Below are 14152 nucleotides of genomic sequence, written 5' to 3' on the forward strand. Positions count from 1 at the left end.
AACGCAAAACATTGGCTCTGCTTTCTCTCCACAGATGTTGCCTGACCTGCTGAGTTTTTCTAGCAACTTGTGTTTTTGTTTCTGTTTTCCAGCATCTGCAGTTCTTTGGATTTTTTTGGCTTGATGTGTTGAATCTGTTGTGCAGCCTATGTACCAGAAGTGTCTTTCTTTATTAGGTGAATTTATCTTTATATATCAATAACAAATAGGTGGAGGTTCACAAATTTATTGAATAAAATAAAGCACAGTTGAAGAAAGGTGAAGATATATTTTAATGGTTAATGTGAGAAAAATAAAAGTTGTGTACAGAGTTAAAACTACAAGGTCAGTTCATTACATTTGGAAGTGATACATTTTTCAGGTCAGTTGTCTGGAACACCCTTTTTTGTGGATTTATAAAATTCAATAATTCCACATCTATCCCATCCTGGCGGAGATCTTGTGAAGTCCACTTCCAGCTGTGTTTTTCCATGTTGATCAGGATTACCATTGTGCGATCAGCTTAAGCAAGTGTCTTATTATAATGGTGTAACATACCAACGTCAGATAACTGTCCACTCATTCCCCAAAGGTGGAGTACTCTGAGCCTAAAAGATGCCCTCACGTTATAGCCTGGTTGACAGTTGGATAGATTTCCTTGCAAACAAATAGCACTGGTATTTGAGAGACCCAACAAACTCAAACCTAGTGGCATACCTGGCTGTGTAAACAATGGTTGCATACTAAGGACATTACTGCAGACTCAAGGCTGTCAGCTAAAGCCAAAAATACAACAGATAAATTAAAGCCAGCCATGGCTGCTGCTGCTAAATTAACCATGCTCTATTTCCTGCACAAAACTTCAAATTTGCATACAAAGAAAAACGGGTAAAAGATCATGCATGATTTACAATGTATGATGCAAGCTGTGGTTAAAATATTTCATTGTCCCTATGAAAAACTAATCTAAAAGTTGCAAGACTGCCAGCTTTTTAAGCCAAGTAAATTTAAGCAAGTTATTGAAAGAAAGCCACTCACTTGGTTATTACAATAATGTTTACTGTTAATCTTTATTTCGTAATAACTTCTGTACAAGCTTTAAATTGCTAAATCCCATCAAACTCCTGTTCTCCCACATTCTACAGATCCTATGTGTTTTTCTTCAAACCTACTCTATAATACAGTAATTATAGATAGCGCTGATACTATTTAAGTCAGTACAAGTTGATAATCTTTTAGAGGACTTACGAATATAATATTTTGGTGAGGAATTATTTGAAAAATCTTCTGAACTGCATAATTTGAATGGCAAGTTTGCACAGAACATAGTTGGTTATAAAAGAGCTGAATCTTTTAAAAGTTCCTTTGTAATATTTGTATCGCTATTATAAAAAACAGAGCAAAAGAGGATTCTCAAAATACAGGAAAGTAAGTTGATTTAATTTTAGCATTGCAATCACTGATTTATTCTTTTTTGTAACTTCTCATCACAAGCTTTATTTGACTATTGCTGAATATGTGTACAACAGATGGTTGATTCAAATGTATCCTTGTAAAGATCCCAAAATACCTTCCATTTTGAAAGAATACCTTCTTTCCACATTATGCAGCTTTACCCTTAACCTCGACTTACTGTTACGTTCCTTTCTTTTCAATAATTCTGTTGGTTTTCTTTAGCTGTTTGAAAATCTAGTAGAAAAGTTATGGTTATGTGAAGATATAAGATCGAAAAGTGTTAGTATGCATGACATGATGTGTTAACAAGTGAACAAATCTGATTGGGAAACCTTGGGGAATTCGGGGTTGGGGGTGAGGCAGGAGGACAAGACAGACAGCTACACAGTGTTAAAGTCTGCCCTCAGGTCTTCCCAATTAAGTGGATGTAGATCAAAAATCAAGTGTAATATCCGAGGCCAGGGGCAGACATCGGATCAGATCATAGGGCACACTGGCTCGAGAGATGTTGTTACCATCCAGACGCAGGTGCCTGATGCTGGAGAAATCCAATGGTCCAGTAACACGACAGAAGCTCTGCAAGGTAAACTCTGCAAAATGAAGATTCAGAGATTTAGAGACACTCATTGTATTAGAGTGACCCAAGGAATATTGATTCTTGTAATATAAAGCTAAGTGCAACATTTCAGCAATATATGGAGCATCTCAGATTTAGAGTTTAATGTCTTTGAGCATTCTAATGTTTGGGAAATATTACATAATTTAGCACAAAGTCTAAATATATCACCATTTCCTATCATAGTGGAAATTAGTTTATTGGCATAGATTATTACATTTAGATGAAAAAGTCTATAAACACAAGGTATATAAATATATTAAGAGTTTCAGATAATGGTAATAGTACTGTCAAGAATCTGTGTCCTAATAATTTCCTACAAGACCAGCTTGCATTTACACAGTGCCTTGTCCCAAGATACTTCATGGGTATTGAACAAAATTTGACATTAAATCACGTCAGAAGCTAATGTGACAGATAATCAAAACATCTTGGTGAAAGAGATAGGATTTTAAGCAGCACATTATAAAGGAGAGGAGGTGCTGAAGGTTCGGAAGGAAATTCAAGTTTAGGCACTTGGTAACTGAAGTCATGACTCCCAGTGATTGAACAAGAGGCTAGAATTAGAGGACACAGAGATCTAAGAGGGTGATTAGATTACAGAGATAGGACTGAAGACTTGGGAGGTTTCCCTTAATTGAGAGATGCATGAGACAAATGAAGCATATACTTAGGTCCGTTTCTGTAGCTTCCATTTTCCAGAACAGATTAAAGCAGAGGCTTTGTAGCTTAAAGGGTATACTCCACATACTGCCTGACATATTGGTAAGATTTGCAAGTTGGTAATCAACCTGTTTGGCTGTGTTCTGAATGCACCTGAATGTGGGCGGCACGGTGGCACAGTGGTTAGCACTGCTGCCTCACAGCAGTTCAATTCCCGCCTCAGGCGACTGACTGTGTGGAGTTTGCACATTCTCCCCGTGTCTGCGTGGGTTTCCTCCGGGTGCTCTGGTTTCCTCCCACAGTCCAAAGACCTGCAGGTCAGGTGAATTGGCCATGCTAAATTGCCCGTATTGTTAGGTAAGAGGTAAATGTAGGGGTATGGGTGGGTGGCGGGTCGGTGTGGCCTTGTTGGGCCGAAGGGCCTGTTTCCACACTGTAATGTAATCTAAATACAGCTTCCTTGTTATTCAAATCCTGGGGTGGGATTTGAACCTGAAGCTACTCGTTGAAAGTTAGCTGTACCATAATACTATCTTAGAGGACCATAGCTGTATGGATTTTCTTAAGATTATATTGCTTGTCTTGTATGAGGGTTTTAACCTAGGACAGTGATGAGCTTCCCAATGAACTGTGTATTAACTATAAGCAGTTAACAAAGAAGTCTAAGATGGCCTGGTGGTTCAGCGGTCAGCAATGCTGCCTCACAGTGCCAGGGATCCAAGTTAAATTCCAGCCTTGGGTGACTGTGTGGAGTTTGTACATTCTCCCAGTGTCTGTGTATGTTTCCTCTGAGTGCTCCAGTTTCCTCCCATGGTCCAAATATGTGTAGGCTTAGAGAATTGGCTATGCTGAATTGCCCATAATGTCCAAGGGTATGCAGACTAAGTGGATTAGTCAAGGAAATTACAGGGATAGGGTAGAGGAACTGAGTCTCTTTAAAAGGTCGGTGTGGACTCAATGGGCGAAAAGGCCTGCTTCCACTCTGTAGGGATTCTATAATGAGAGGATTTCTTGGCTGTTATTAATGACAGCCAGGAAAATACCGCAGTGTGAACTAATCTAACTGATATCTTAATGTGTTCATGGATTTAATAATCAAAAGGTGCAATGTGTCCAGTCTAGGGTATGACAAAAGTGGTCTCACTGCTACTTTTCAAATAATCCACCTGAAATTATTAGTTAGTGTGAGGTAATGGAAAACTATTCAGAATGTCTAAAAATGGAAAGTGGGGATCCACACTAATTGTTTATACACTGGAATTAAAAAAAACAGTCAATTTCTAAATTTGCTGATAAACTAGGAACTAAATTCTGGAGTATGGCAACAATTTGGAAAAAAAAATGAACTAAATTAAAATGTTAAAGTGATATGTGATTGCACTTAAAACTAGATCAATGTGAGGTATAACATTTGAGAAAGAAATGTAAATAGTCATATATTACTTAGAAAAGAAAATTCTCGCTGGGGTAGATACTCAAAGGGATTTGGGAGAACAGACATACAGACCACTAGAAGCGGCAACACAGGTTAGCATGGCCATTATGAAAAGAAATGGCCAAGTCTCTTGACACTCTCAAAAGTTTCTTACTTGTAAATCACCTTGCCAGTAAAAAATATGGCAGCAAGCAAATTGGTACAATAACATTCTTCTCTCCATGGAAAGAGAAATCTGACCTAACAAATGGCTTTAGCATTACAAACAGTTTTGATAGATTTGATCTGAGAGAGTGTGGAAGATTTTGCCAGCTGTGCAACATTCCCAAAGATGCAACAAGAAGAAGACTCTATTTCTGCTCTCCGATTCCTACACAATTCCAAATGGATTGAAAGTGCCAAGATGTGCACAGGAGACGTGCGTAATCACATGGCAGAGGAAGGAAAACCACTGTCAGCTGACCATGCTGTCTCAACAAGTGGGCTATAGAAGAGGCTCCTGATCAGACAGGGAGACTCTGCTTCATGGACACAACTTTCTTGACCAATTCCCTTCACATAAGACCTGAGAGCACAAAGGGTATTTTTCAAAATTAAATTTCACTTATAAATATTTCACATTGCACTGGTTTCACTTTAATCAAGTGCATGTTACCTGTATTTGATTAGACAAAGTCAGTCAGAGATCTAAATAGATGGACTACTTCATGGTTAATTAGATTCAAGGTTGAGATCAACCGATTTTGAATCAGTAAAGGATTGAACAATATGGGGATAATGGAGGAAAGTGGATTTGATGAATATCAGATCAGTCATGATTTAATTAAATGGTAGAATAAACTCAATGGGTTGAATGGCCTATTTCTGCTCCTACATGTTATTGTCTTCCAGTCTTATGACTGGCGTGCATGATGTTTACAGGGATGTTAGGGACATTTCTTTCTTTGGAAGGGAAATAATGTGTTTTTATGTTCACTCTTTATCGAATGTTTGAGTTATTGTCCAATGCTGTACTCACTTTTCTGTGTGAAATGGTAGAACTTGTAGGCTCAGCTGACTCTCCCTTCTATGCATTTGAAGGACGTTCTCACAGAGCATCCTCAGAGGGGATCATTGTGATGTTGTAAAACTTAAGGCAGTATAAGGACTCTGTCAGCCAACATCTTGAGGTGGACTTACATCTGAACAGCACTGACAGCACCCTTCAGATTCCTCACCTTCTTACACTGACTACCTGTTTCAACAACACCAGGCTCTACCCTTTTCCACTCTCCATGCCTCTACAACCACCTCACCACTGACCCATCCTTACTGACCCAAAGCTACCGATCCAAGCTGTCATTCTCCTGCTCCCCTTGCTCGCGTCAGAGAGTTAAGGACAGAAAACCACTGACGTTGCACAGTGACTACATAGCACAAAGCTAGTTGGTGCAAGTCACCTCTAAATAAACATGAACTGGGTACCACAAGAGTTTCACGTGCCATTGTTTCTTCATTGGAATTACAAAAAGGTTTTATGTAATAAATATCCATTGCGTACAATAGTGTTGCAAGCCAGAACTTGACATGGGCCAATATAAGGCCCAATATGTTGCAGCTGACCAAACCTCTGCATCTCAACCTGCTGCCAGGAAATGGAGAGTTTTCATTCTGCTTAAAAAGGTCACCTCGCACATTATGTTTCCTGTGGACCCAATAACATTTTCTGCTTGTGGCGAGTAACAAATAGACCAGAGGCCATTATTGCAGGATAGTATCCCTATAGTGCAGAAAGAAGCCATTTGGCCCATTGAGTGTGCACCAACCCTCTGAAGAGCATCCCACCCAGACCAACAATCCCTTGTCTCCCCTCCCCCCCCAACATGGGCTATTAACCATGGCTAACCCTCACATCCCTGGATACTATAAGGCACCTTTTTTTTAGCATGGCACATCTAACCTGCACATTTTAACTGTAGGAAGAAACCAAGCACCCAGCAGAAAGGAAGAGAACATGTAAGCTTCATATAGACAACCACCCAAGGGTGGGATTGAACCTGAGTCCTTGGTGAGACAGCAGTGCTAACGACTATACCAAAAATCATCCCACCACCTCTCACACAATCTCTAGGAAATATAATAGGGAAATCAGAAAAAGCCTCTTTCCCCAGAGTGAGAATATGGAGCTTGCTATCATAGGGAGTGCTTGAAGTGAATAGTATAAATGCATGTAAGAGGAAGTTCAAAAAGTGTTTTGAGGGAGAAGAGAATACAGGGGACATACGTGAAGTATAATAAAAGGAGGCTAACGTGGATTATGAACACTAGCAGGGACTGTTTGGGTCGAATGGCCTCTTTATTTATTGAAAGTAATGAATAGTGGCAGGAAATTAATTAATAAGAATTGTTGTGGATTAGGAGCAAATACCTTAGGTTAATCGTGTGTTTCCCTCTTCAGTGTTTTGCTGAACTGAACATGTTTCAATTCATGGTTTTATGTTATGTTACTTGTTTCCAGTAGACAACCTGAATATCGAAAACGGTTGTCTTGTGCTAATTTAACATGGTAATTCCAACCAAACAGATGTGGCAGCGGTGACCAATTTTCCTTCCATTTACCCTGAAGCTACCAGTACTGTATCATACAAAATGCAAATTATCTTCAGATATTTAGAAATTAAATTTTTCCATAAATTGCCATATCATTGAAATATTGCAGGTATCAGATTTGGCCTGAATTCAGAAGATGTTTTGTTTATATTGATATCAAAATAGATGTTAGTACATCTATCTATAAGAATTATCTTTTAAGAGTATAAGTAACCTTAGGAAGAGAAAAAAATCTCCAATATTCATGGTTCAATTCAGCTGATTTGGAATTCATTTCTATGTTAAAGTTCTGTTTTAATATTTTTTCAAATTTTTTCTATGAACAGTGCACACTTTGACTTAATAGTTTAGTCCTAAATTCCTCATTTTATTTTGTGTCTTTTAACATCTGAACTTGATGCTATCATGAGTGAAACACAGTCAGACTTACTGTCAATTTTATTTGCCTGTAGGTACAGATTTTCGAGTCTTTCATTAACAAGCGGGATGCTCTTCAAATCATTGTATGCAAGGTCCAACTCAATGAGTGAGGTGATGTTGAAGATTTTATCAGGGATACCGTCATCTGTAATTTCATTATGTGACATACGTAGGTACTGTAGGTCTTTTATCTTGTTAAAGTAGTCCTTTGGAATGCTTTTGATGTTGTTGTTTGTCACATAAAACATCTCTATGCCTTCTGGAGGATCATCAGGAAGTTTTGCTAATTGATTGCCACTTAAATCAAGGTATGTCAAAGACTTCAATCCACTCAAAGATCCAACATCTTTCAATTTGTTGTCATTGAGTTGAAGAGTTGTCAAGTTTTCCAGTCCTCTTAAGGTGTTTCCAACCTTTGAGATCCTGTTCGATGAAAGCCTCAGTTCCTTTAATGACTTTGGTAGGCCACGGACAACGTCTGTCAGATTGTTCCTGTTTAGGTACAACCTCTTCAGGCTTTTTAGCTTTGAGAATGCATTCTTTCCTACGTTGTCACTAGTAATCTGATTGTCATCCAAGACCAGCCATTGGAGACCAGTGGCATTTTCAAATGCATTATTTGGAATGCCAGTGAGCTGGTTGCTGTGGAGGTAAAGGTACTTTATTTCCGCTGGTACCAAAGGGATGGTTTTAAGTTTGCGATGGTTGCAATACATGGCAGTGGGGAAATTTAGTGGACAGTCACACTCAACAGAGCAAACTGGATAAGTTGGGGCCTGTAAATTTATTAGGTTGTAGTAACCAAAGTATTCATTGTAGTCATACTGACAAAGTATGCTGCTAACCAGCAAAGCAAATATAGGAAGTTGAATGGCCTTCATCTCAGGAATGTATGGTGAAGCTGTGTGTAGAGAAAAGGCATGGAATTATTACTTGTATCTCAAAGAAATAACATATATATATGTTTAGTGAACATCCTGCATTACTATTGAGCAATGAACTTCAGGGTTTTTCAATGCAATTTTGCTTGGCTTCTAATCAGGAGGTCAAATGTTATCCCTGAAAGATTGACCAGTTGAATTGATGAAGTCCATTACAAAATTAGAACTGGATTTTACTTTGGCTTCAGGATCCTGATGTCAGGGCATGAGGTGTCCCAGCCCCCACATGGCCCGAGTTACAGTTGAATACCGTATTGCATGTTTTTGCTTTTATCCCATCCTCAAGCTATGCATTCCAGACCTGAACTACTCCCCGTGTAGAAAAAAAACTTTGCTCACATCATCTTTGCTTCTTTTGTAAATCCGACTTTAAGTCTGTGTTATTTTCATCATGAACTTTTCATGAGTGGGAACAGTTTCTCTCCATCCCCCCTTCCAGATCCCTCATCCCTCTCACTTTTTCTCTCTCTTTCTCTCTCTCGCTCTCTCTCTCGGTGCGATACTCTTCGGATAGTTGGTGTGGACTTGTTGGGCCAAAGGGCCTGTTTCCATACTGTAGGGATTCTATGATTCTAACTTTCTCTCTCTTCATAGCTATGCAGGACTTGCTGGTCCAGCCCTCACCAATTTTATTTCAGAGTTCCAGCATCTGCAGTATTTTCCCTTTATTGTTAAGGACCTATCCATTAACTAGCCGGATGAACCTACAGTGGTCTGCTGATCAGTGAGGCAGATCAGGCAAGCCTGAGGCTTATTGTAAGTATTCAATATCAGTCAAGAGGAGGTGGCTGTTGTGTACAATGGTAGTATCCCCACCTCTGAGCCAGAAGGCTCAGGTGCAAGTTTCAACTGCTCCATAGGTGTACAACCACATCTCTGATCAGAAATATAAGAACATTGGTCAAGGAGACCTTGGCGATATTATAGCTGAGCTCAACCATTCTGAACACTGTACATGCAGTGGTATCTGTATGGCTGCTGAATATTAGCAGGATTGAGCTGAACTGCAAAACATTCATTGGAACATGATTGTCTGTATCACTAGAATAATAACTAGAAAAATCTAATTTGAATGGTCAAAAAATATTTGACTCTGAGCCACATAAAGGAGATATTGTCACATGATTAAAACCTTGCGCAAAAAGGTGCGCTTTCAGGTGCATTTAAGAGAAACAGTGAGTCAGAGAGGCTCTGGAATTCTGAGCTTACAGCCTGAGCAGCTAAAGGTATAGCCACCAAAGGTAGAAGTTCAGATGGTTGGAATTGGAAAAGCATGGATAGCTCACAGATCTGCAGGACTGGAAGATATTAAAGATTGGGAGGGACGAAAAGATTTGGAAAACAAAAAGCAATAAAAATTATCAAATTGAGGAGCTGCTTGTAATCAGGAGCCAATGCCAGTGAGCAAGTGGTGATGGTTAAATGGGACTTCAGCTGAGTTAGGGCACAGGCAACAAAGTTTTGGATATCATAAGGTTGAATGAGTGTAGAATTGGGGGGATGCCAGCAAGAATGATGAGCTATCTAAACAGCAACACACTAATTGGTTTTACATTACAAGTAGCAAATTCATTTCATGTGTAGACATTCTTTTATGGGCACGGCTCATAAATATACAATGTCACCCAGAATTTTTGCCTGTTGCCACTCTCCAACTATTGCTGGACATTAACTCTGTTGGGAACTTGTTGATCCCTATTTGTATTGTTTTCTCTCGATGCCTGGTTGGAGGTCGAGAAAGCATCCAATGTTGTTGTGAATGGAACAACTCTGGTTTCTAGTGAACTGTGACTTAGAATAACAAATAATACGTTTCATGGTACTTTTTGAGAGGGAAACAAACAAGAACATTGCTATTCTAAGTGGGGCTCTAATAGTTGGCTCCTCAATTTAGCTACATATAGACTGACAATGGCTTCCATTTGACAGAAAGGACATGTTAATTGCTACAGTTATTTTCGTTCTGTCAAAAAGACACTATTTCTCTATGCTGTGCAAATAAAGTATTTTCTCAACATTCAAGTGTTCCCAGTGTTCTGGAGATGTTCCACAATAAAACATGAACGTTATATAATGTAGCTATTACTAAAAAGAGACATGTTACTGAAGATTTTAATCGTCCATTCATCAGAAAATGTGCAAAAATGTACTTTTAAAAGATCACAGCATGCTTTCTTCTGAAGACTAAAATTTTTGTGATTGTTTGAAATTTGGCATTTGTCCTGATGAGGGCAAGATAAAGAATTTCAGTAAGATGTCTCTCTTTTCAGAATTTTTTGCATAACTCATCAGATATTTTTCTACTTTGGTGTAAAGCCTGCTGGGCTAGGGAAAAATAATATTTTTGAGGTTATGAAAGGTATCTATGTTATTCCAACAATGCACCACAGACTAGCTGTTTCAATCAGAAGGTGATTTATCTGACAGTTATTTAATGTTTGTTTCAGTGTCTTCCACTGTCTTCTTTCTTATCCATGTCATAATTGTTTTGTGTTTTCCATCATGCACACCTGGTCCATGCTTATGCTGATATCGTCATCATGATTGACAGTTTTAGAAAACCAAAAGTAAAGGCAAGAAGAAATTTTCCCTGGATTTCCTATTGCATTTGAGTGCTGATGTGCTTTCTGGCATGGGGGGCACTACGAGCATTGGCAGATTTCTATCCAGAAGGAAGGGGAAAGACATAATTTCTTCCTGGTTACAGACAGGGAACGTGGGCAGTAGTTACACCTGCCTTCTTGTGGTTTGATGTAACGTAAGGTATTTTGCATAAAGTGCAGGCAGTGATTCCATTTGCTATTAAATGGGGCTGGGGAGACTAATCTGCAGAATGTGGCAGTATCTAAATTAATGCTGGTCATGCCAACTGTGCCCCTATAGAGCAAAAGGGTATACTGGTAGGTTTCTTTTCAAGAACTTGGTACCAAAAGGAAAATCCCATGCCTGGAATATTCAGAAATGCTTAACTTCTGACCTTTCAAAAGAGGAACCGATATATCTTTCTACCAGACCATTCCTTTGCCCATCTAAGCAGGGTTAGATGGGGGCAACTGGCAGATGGGGTAATCTGTTGCCATCAAAGGGCACAAGGAGACTAGGAGGCTGGATTATTAAATGAGATCCATTAAATTTTTTTTGGCAAAAGAAGTGGGAGGATCTGGAGAAATGGCAAGTAACTGGTGATGAGGTACAGTTCAGCCATGATCTCATTGAATGGTCAAGCGGCTGAATGATGTCCTACTGTTCCTATGCTCCTATCTGCCTGAGATGGTACCACTCTGATAATCCCCTGACCCTGACAGCTCCAGCAGATCCTCAAGATCCCCTCTAGCATTGTTGTGGTGACAAAATGGGAAAGTGCGTTGGAGAGACCATGATGATTGATAGGATATGAAGCTGTCAATCACAATGGTTTCAGCAATTACTTTGCAAATTCATTTTCTCTTTTCACGAAAAAGAAGGTGGATATTGAATAGGTGTGGACTGGGGAACAAAAGGATGGGATCAGTTCAGGATGCCCCTTAGCCCAAGGGCATGAGTATTGACAGGATGGGTGGAATGGCCTATTGCCATAAACAGTTAATCTGTACACAAGTCCAGATCCAATTAACAGGAGGAACCACAGTTACAGGGGTCCACAGAAAGAGCTGACAAAAAAATCATTTGGAAGAAATTCTGAGGCAATCTAGTGTCAAGGAAAACAAGCTTTAGCATTTTAGCCTCAGTGTCTATATATTTCCCTACATGGACACTCAAAGGAAATATCTTTGTATAAAAATTCACCCTTTCAGTTAGTGGAGATTTTAATTAACTTGGTGTGTTGTCATTCTGTCTAAGCCAATGATGATAAATTCCGTATGAGAACATCAATTTACAGCAACCTAAAGTACAACAAGATAATTAGTGGTAATGGAAACACTCTTCTGTTTTACTCATTAGGAGCAAGCAATGGTTGTAATTAGTGGGACGGCATTTGAAAGAGGTGAGCTCACACAGACTGGTCTGCAGCAGCAATATTCCACTCATCACAGCAAAAAGTTTCATTTAAAACCTTCTATGTCCTTATTTTGCTTTATTAGCACTCAGTAACCTTGAAATCAATCATTGGCATATATTTCTGTTTAAGGAACTATTACATTTATTATCATAAACTCACTCCTGGATTGTGTAAGAAACCCCTTCACTCCCTTTGAGCCTATACAGTAGTTCTGAATAGAAGGAGAAAAAAATCAGTTTCAGGGAGCACTAAATAACTGATGCAATCTCTAATGTCCCAGCATTTAAAAATGAGCTTCCTCTGAGAACACCGTTGGTAATTTGACCAGAGCATAATGGTCAAAGATTGAAATCTCAGAAGGATGATTCTGCCACAACATCCTGTGCCTCCACCTTTGTCACAATTAGCAATAGGGCACTTCAGTTTCAGCCTTAACGCAGGTCACAGTATACACTGGGTAACCTGTAAAATTCAATAAACAGAGATCACAACAACCCAACCAGCGAGCTCTTCAGAGTCGAACAACTAACTCTATGAACCAGTAACACTGCCACCTGCATTGACAGCTTCTGACTGCTTCTGTTTCCTATCAGATGAAGAATGTTGAATACTGTCTTTGACTGATTTTCTTTTTCAAACATGAATCTGGCTTGCTCCGAATGAACAACTGAGCTTATCTAAGACAGATATCCTCTTGTCTGGAATGTGCAGACAAGAGGTCTACATACTTGTAGCACTGTGTTTGGCCCCTGCACTAAAATCACAAAATATTGCTTTGACATTATTTCCACAATAAACCCCATGTATCTTTCAACAATCACCGTTCCTTTCCTTGCAGTGTTGCCTATTTCGTTGTAGACAATAAAGAGTAGTAATTTGTTAAGGAGCACTTTCTACATAAATTCACAAGGTTCTCTATGTACCTTGGTCACAGAACACAAATCAGTCGTATTACATTTTGTTAATTATGTTTTTCATTCCTACATTATCAGAAGCAGTCCTCCATTCTTGATTTAACACATTCAATGTTATCCACTAACCTACAAAAATGTATAGATTCATGCAGTACACTCTTAATTGTGATCCTACTTGCAACGTAAATATTGCTAAATCATCATTCAAGGGTTAAAAAAGCAATGATCCAGGCTTGTTTTTTGCACAAGAAACATTTCTGAAAGTAGCTTTAGAAAAAAGAGCAAGTTATCTCAACATATTTTCACACTGCAATCATTGTTAAGCTAAACTGAAATCCACTCGCCTACCTTTGCTTGAAGTCTTTTGTTTCTTAATTCCAAAGAATGAGCAACAGAGAAAATGAGGGCAAGAATCAAATATTAAGTGCTGTATACTAGTCTCTGGAGAAAGAGGAGGCTGCCAGACTTCTGTGGCACAGCGCTGACAACAACAGTGGGAGAGGTGGACACCCCTCAACTATAAAGCTGCTATGTCATCACTCTGGGTCTGAGCTCTGCTAGTGTTAAGTAACACTGGAAATAGAGCCCATTAACCAAATGAGGCATGATGGTTACAGTTACAGTACAGATAAGACATTGGGAAAAGAAGGTTTTTTTTCACTATAATTTGCATATTGTGGTATCAATCTCCACAAACTGCCCATTTTGATTCAATTATGTTTTTGGTAAGTGTACAACAAAAATGAACAGGGTTTGCCAATAACTTCAGAACGACTTCAAAGTACGTAAGTCTTTGGAGAATGTTATTTAACGCTTCACTAAGGGAATACTTTCCATGTGTTCTTATTTCTTGAGAGAAACTGTTGCGAAAGAACAGCATCGTAAATAGCATTAAATATCGCCCAGTCCTCAGTAAAGCAGATCCTTGAACCCATAACAAAATGTGGCCAGGAGCCAAGTTACGTTCAGTTGTTGAGAAAGAAAGGATTTGGTTCAAAGCTCGAAAGGAGAGGAGAAATAGAATAGAAATAGTAGAATGCAATACTAATTTATGTTACAATTTCTGTGGGACAGTAAAAGAGAAAACTGAGCCCTCTCTGCATTTACAAGATCCTTAGAATTCTAGACCAGCTTATTTCA

General features: G+C 39.0%; 1 protein-coding gene across 1 annotated transcript; it reads right to left on the reverse strand.

The window, feature by feature from the left end:
- Window positions 1–254: 254 nt before the first annotated feature.
- On the reverse strand, window positions 255–13537 carry lum (lumican). Its single transcript, XM_043709905.2, has 3 exons — window positions 13361–13537; window positions 7168–8058; window positions 255–2024 (listed from the first exon to the last, which is right to left on the reverse strand). The coding sequence occupies exons 2-3, from the start codon at window positions 8036–8038 to the stop codon at window positions 1867–1869; spliced, it is 1029 nt and encodes a 342-aa protein (XP_043565840.1). The 5' UTR covers window positions 8039–8058; window positions 13361–13537; the 3' UTR covers window positions 255–1866.
- Between the last annotated feature and the right edge of the window lie 615 nt (window positions 13538–14152).

The sequence above is a fragment of the Chiloscyllium plagiosum genome, unplaced genomic scaffold (genome assembly GCF_037043375.1).
Source record: "Chiloscyllium plagiosum isolate Xiang-an unplaced genomic scaffold, Cpla_swu_hap1 HiC_scaffold_19, whole genome shotgun sequence".
Lineage (NCBI taxonomy): Eukaryota > Metazoa > Chordata > Chondrichthyes > Orectolobiformes > Hemiscylliidae > Chiloscyllium > Chiloscyllium plagiosum.

Excerpts from the sequence above, each read along its gene's own strand:
- lum (XM_043709905.2), bottom strand. The coding sequence starts at position 8,038 with ATGAAGGCCATTCAACTTCCTATATTTGCTTTGCTGGTTAGCAGCATA. Across the intron at positions 2,025-7,167 it reads ACAGGCAAATAAAATTGACA|AGTTTACCTTGCAGAGCTTC; the intron begins GTAAGTCTGACT and ends TTCATTTTGCAG.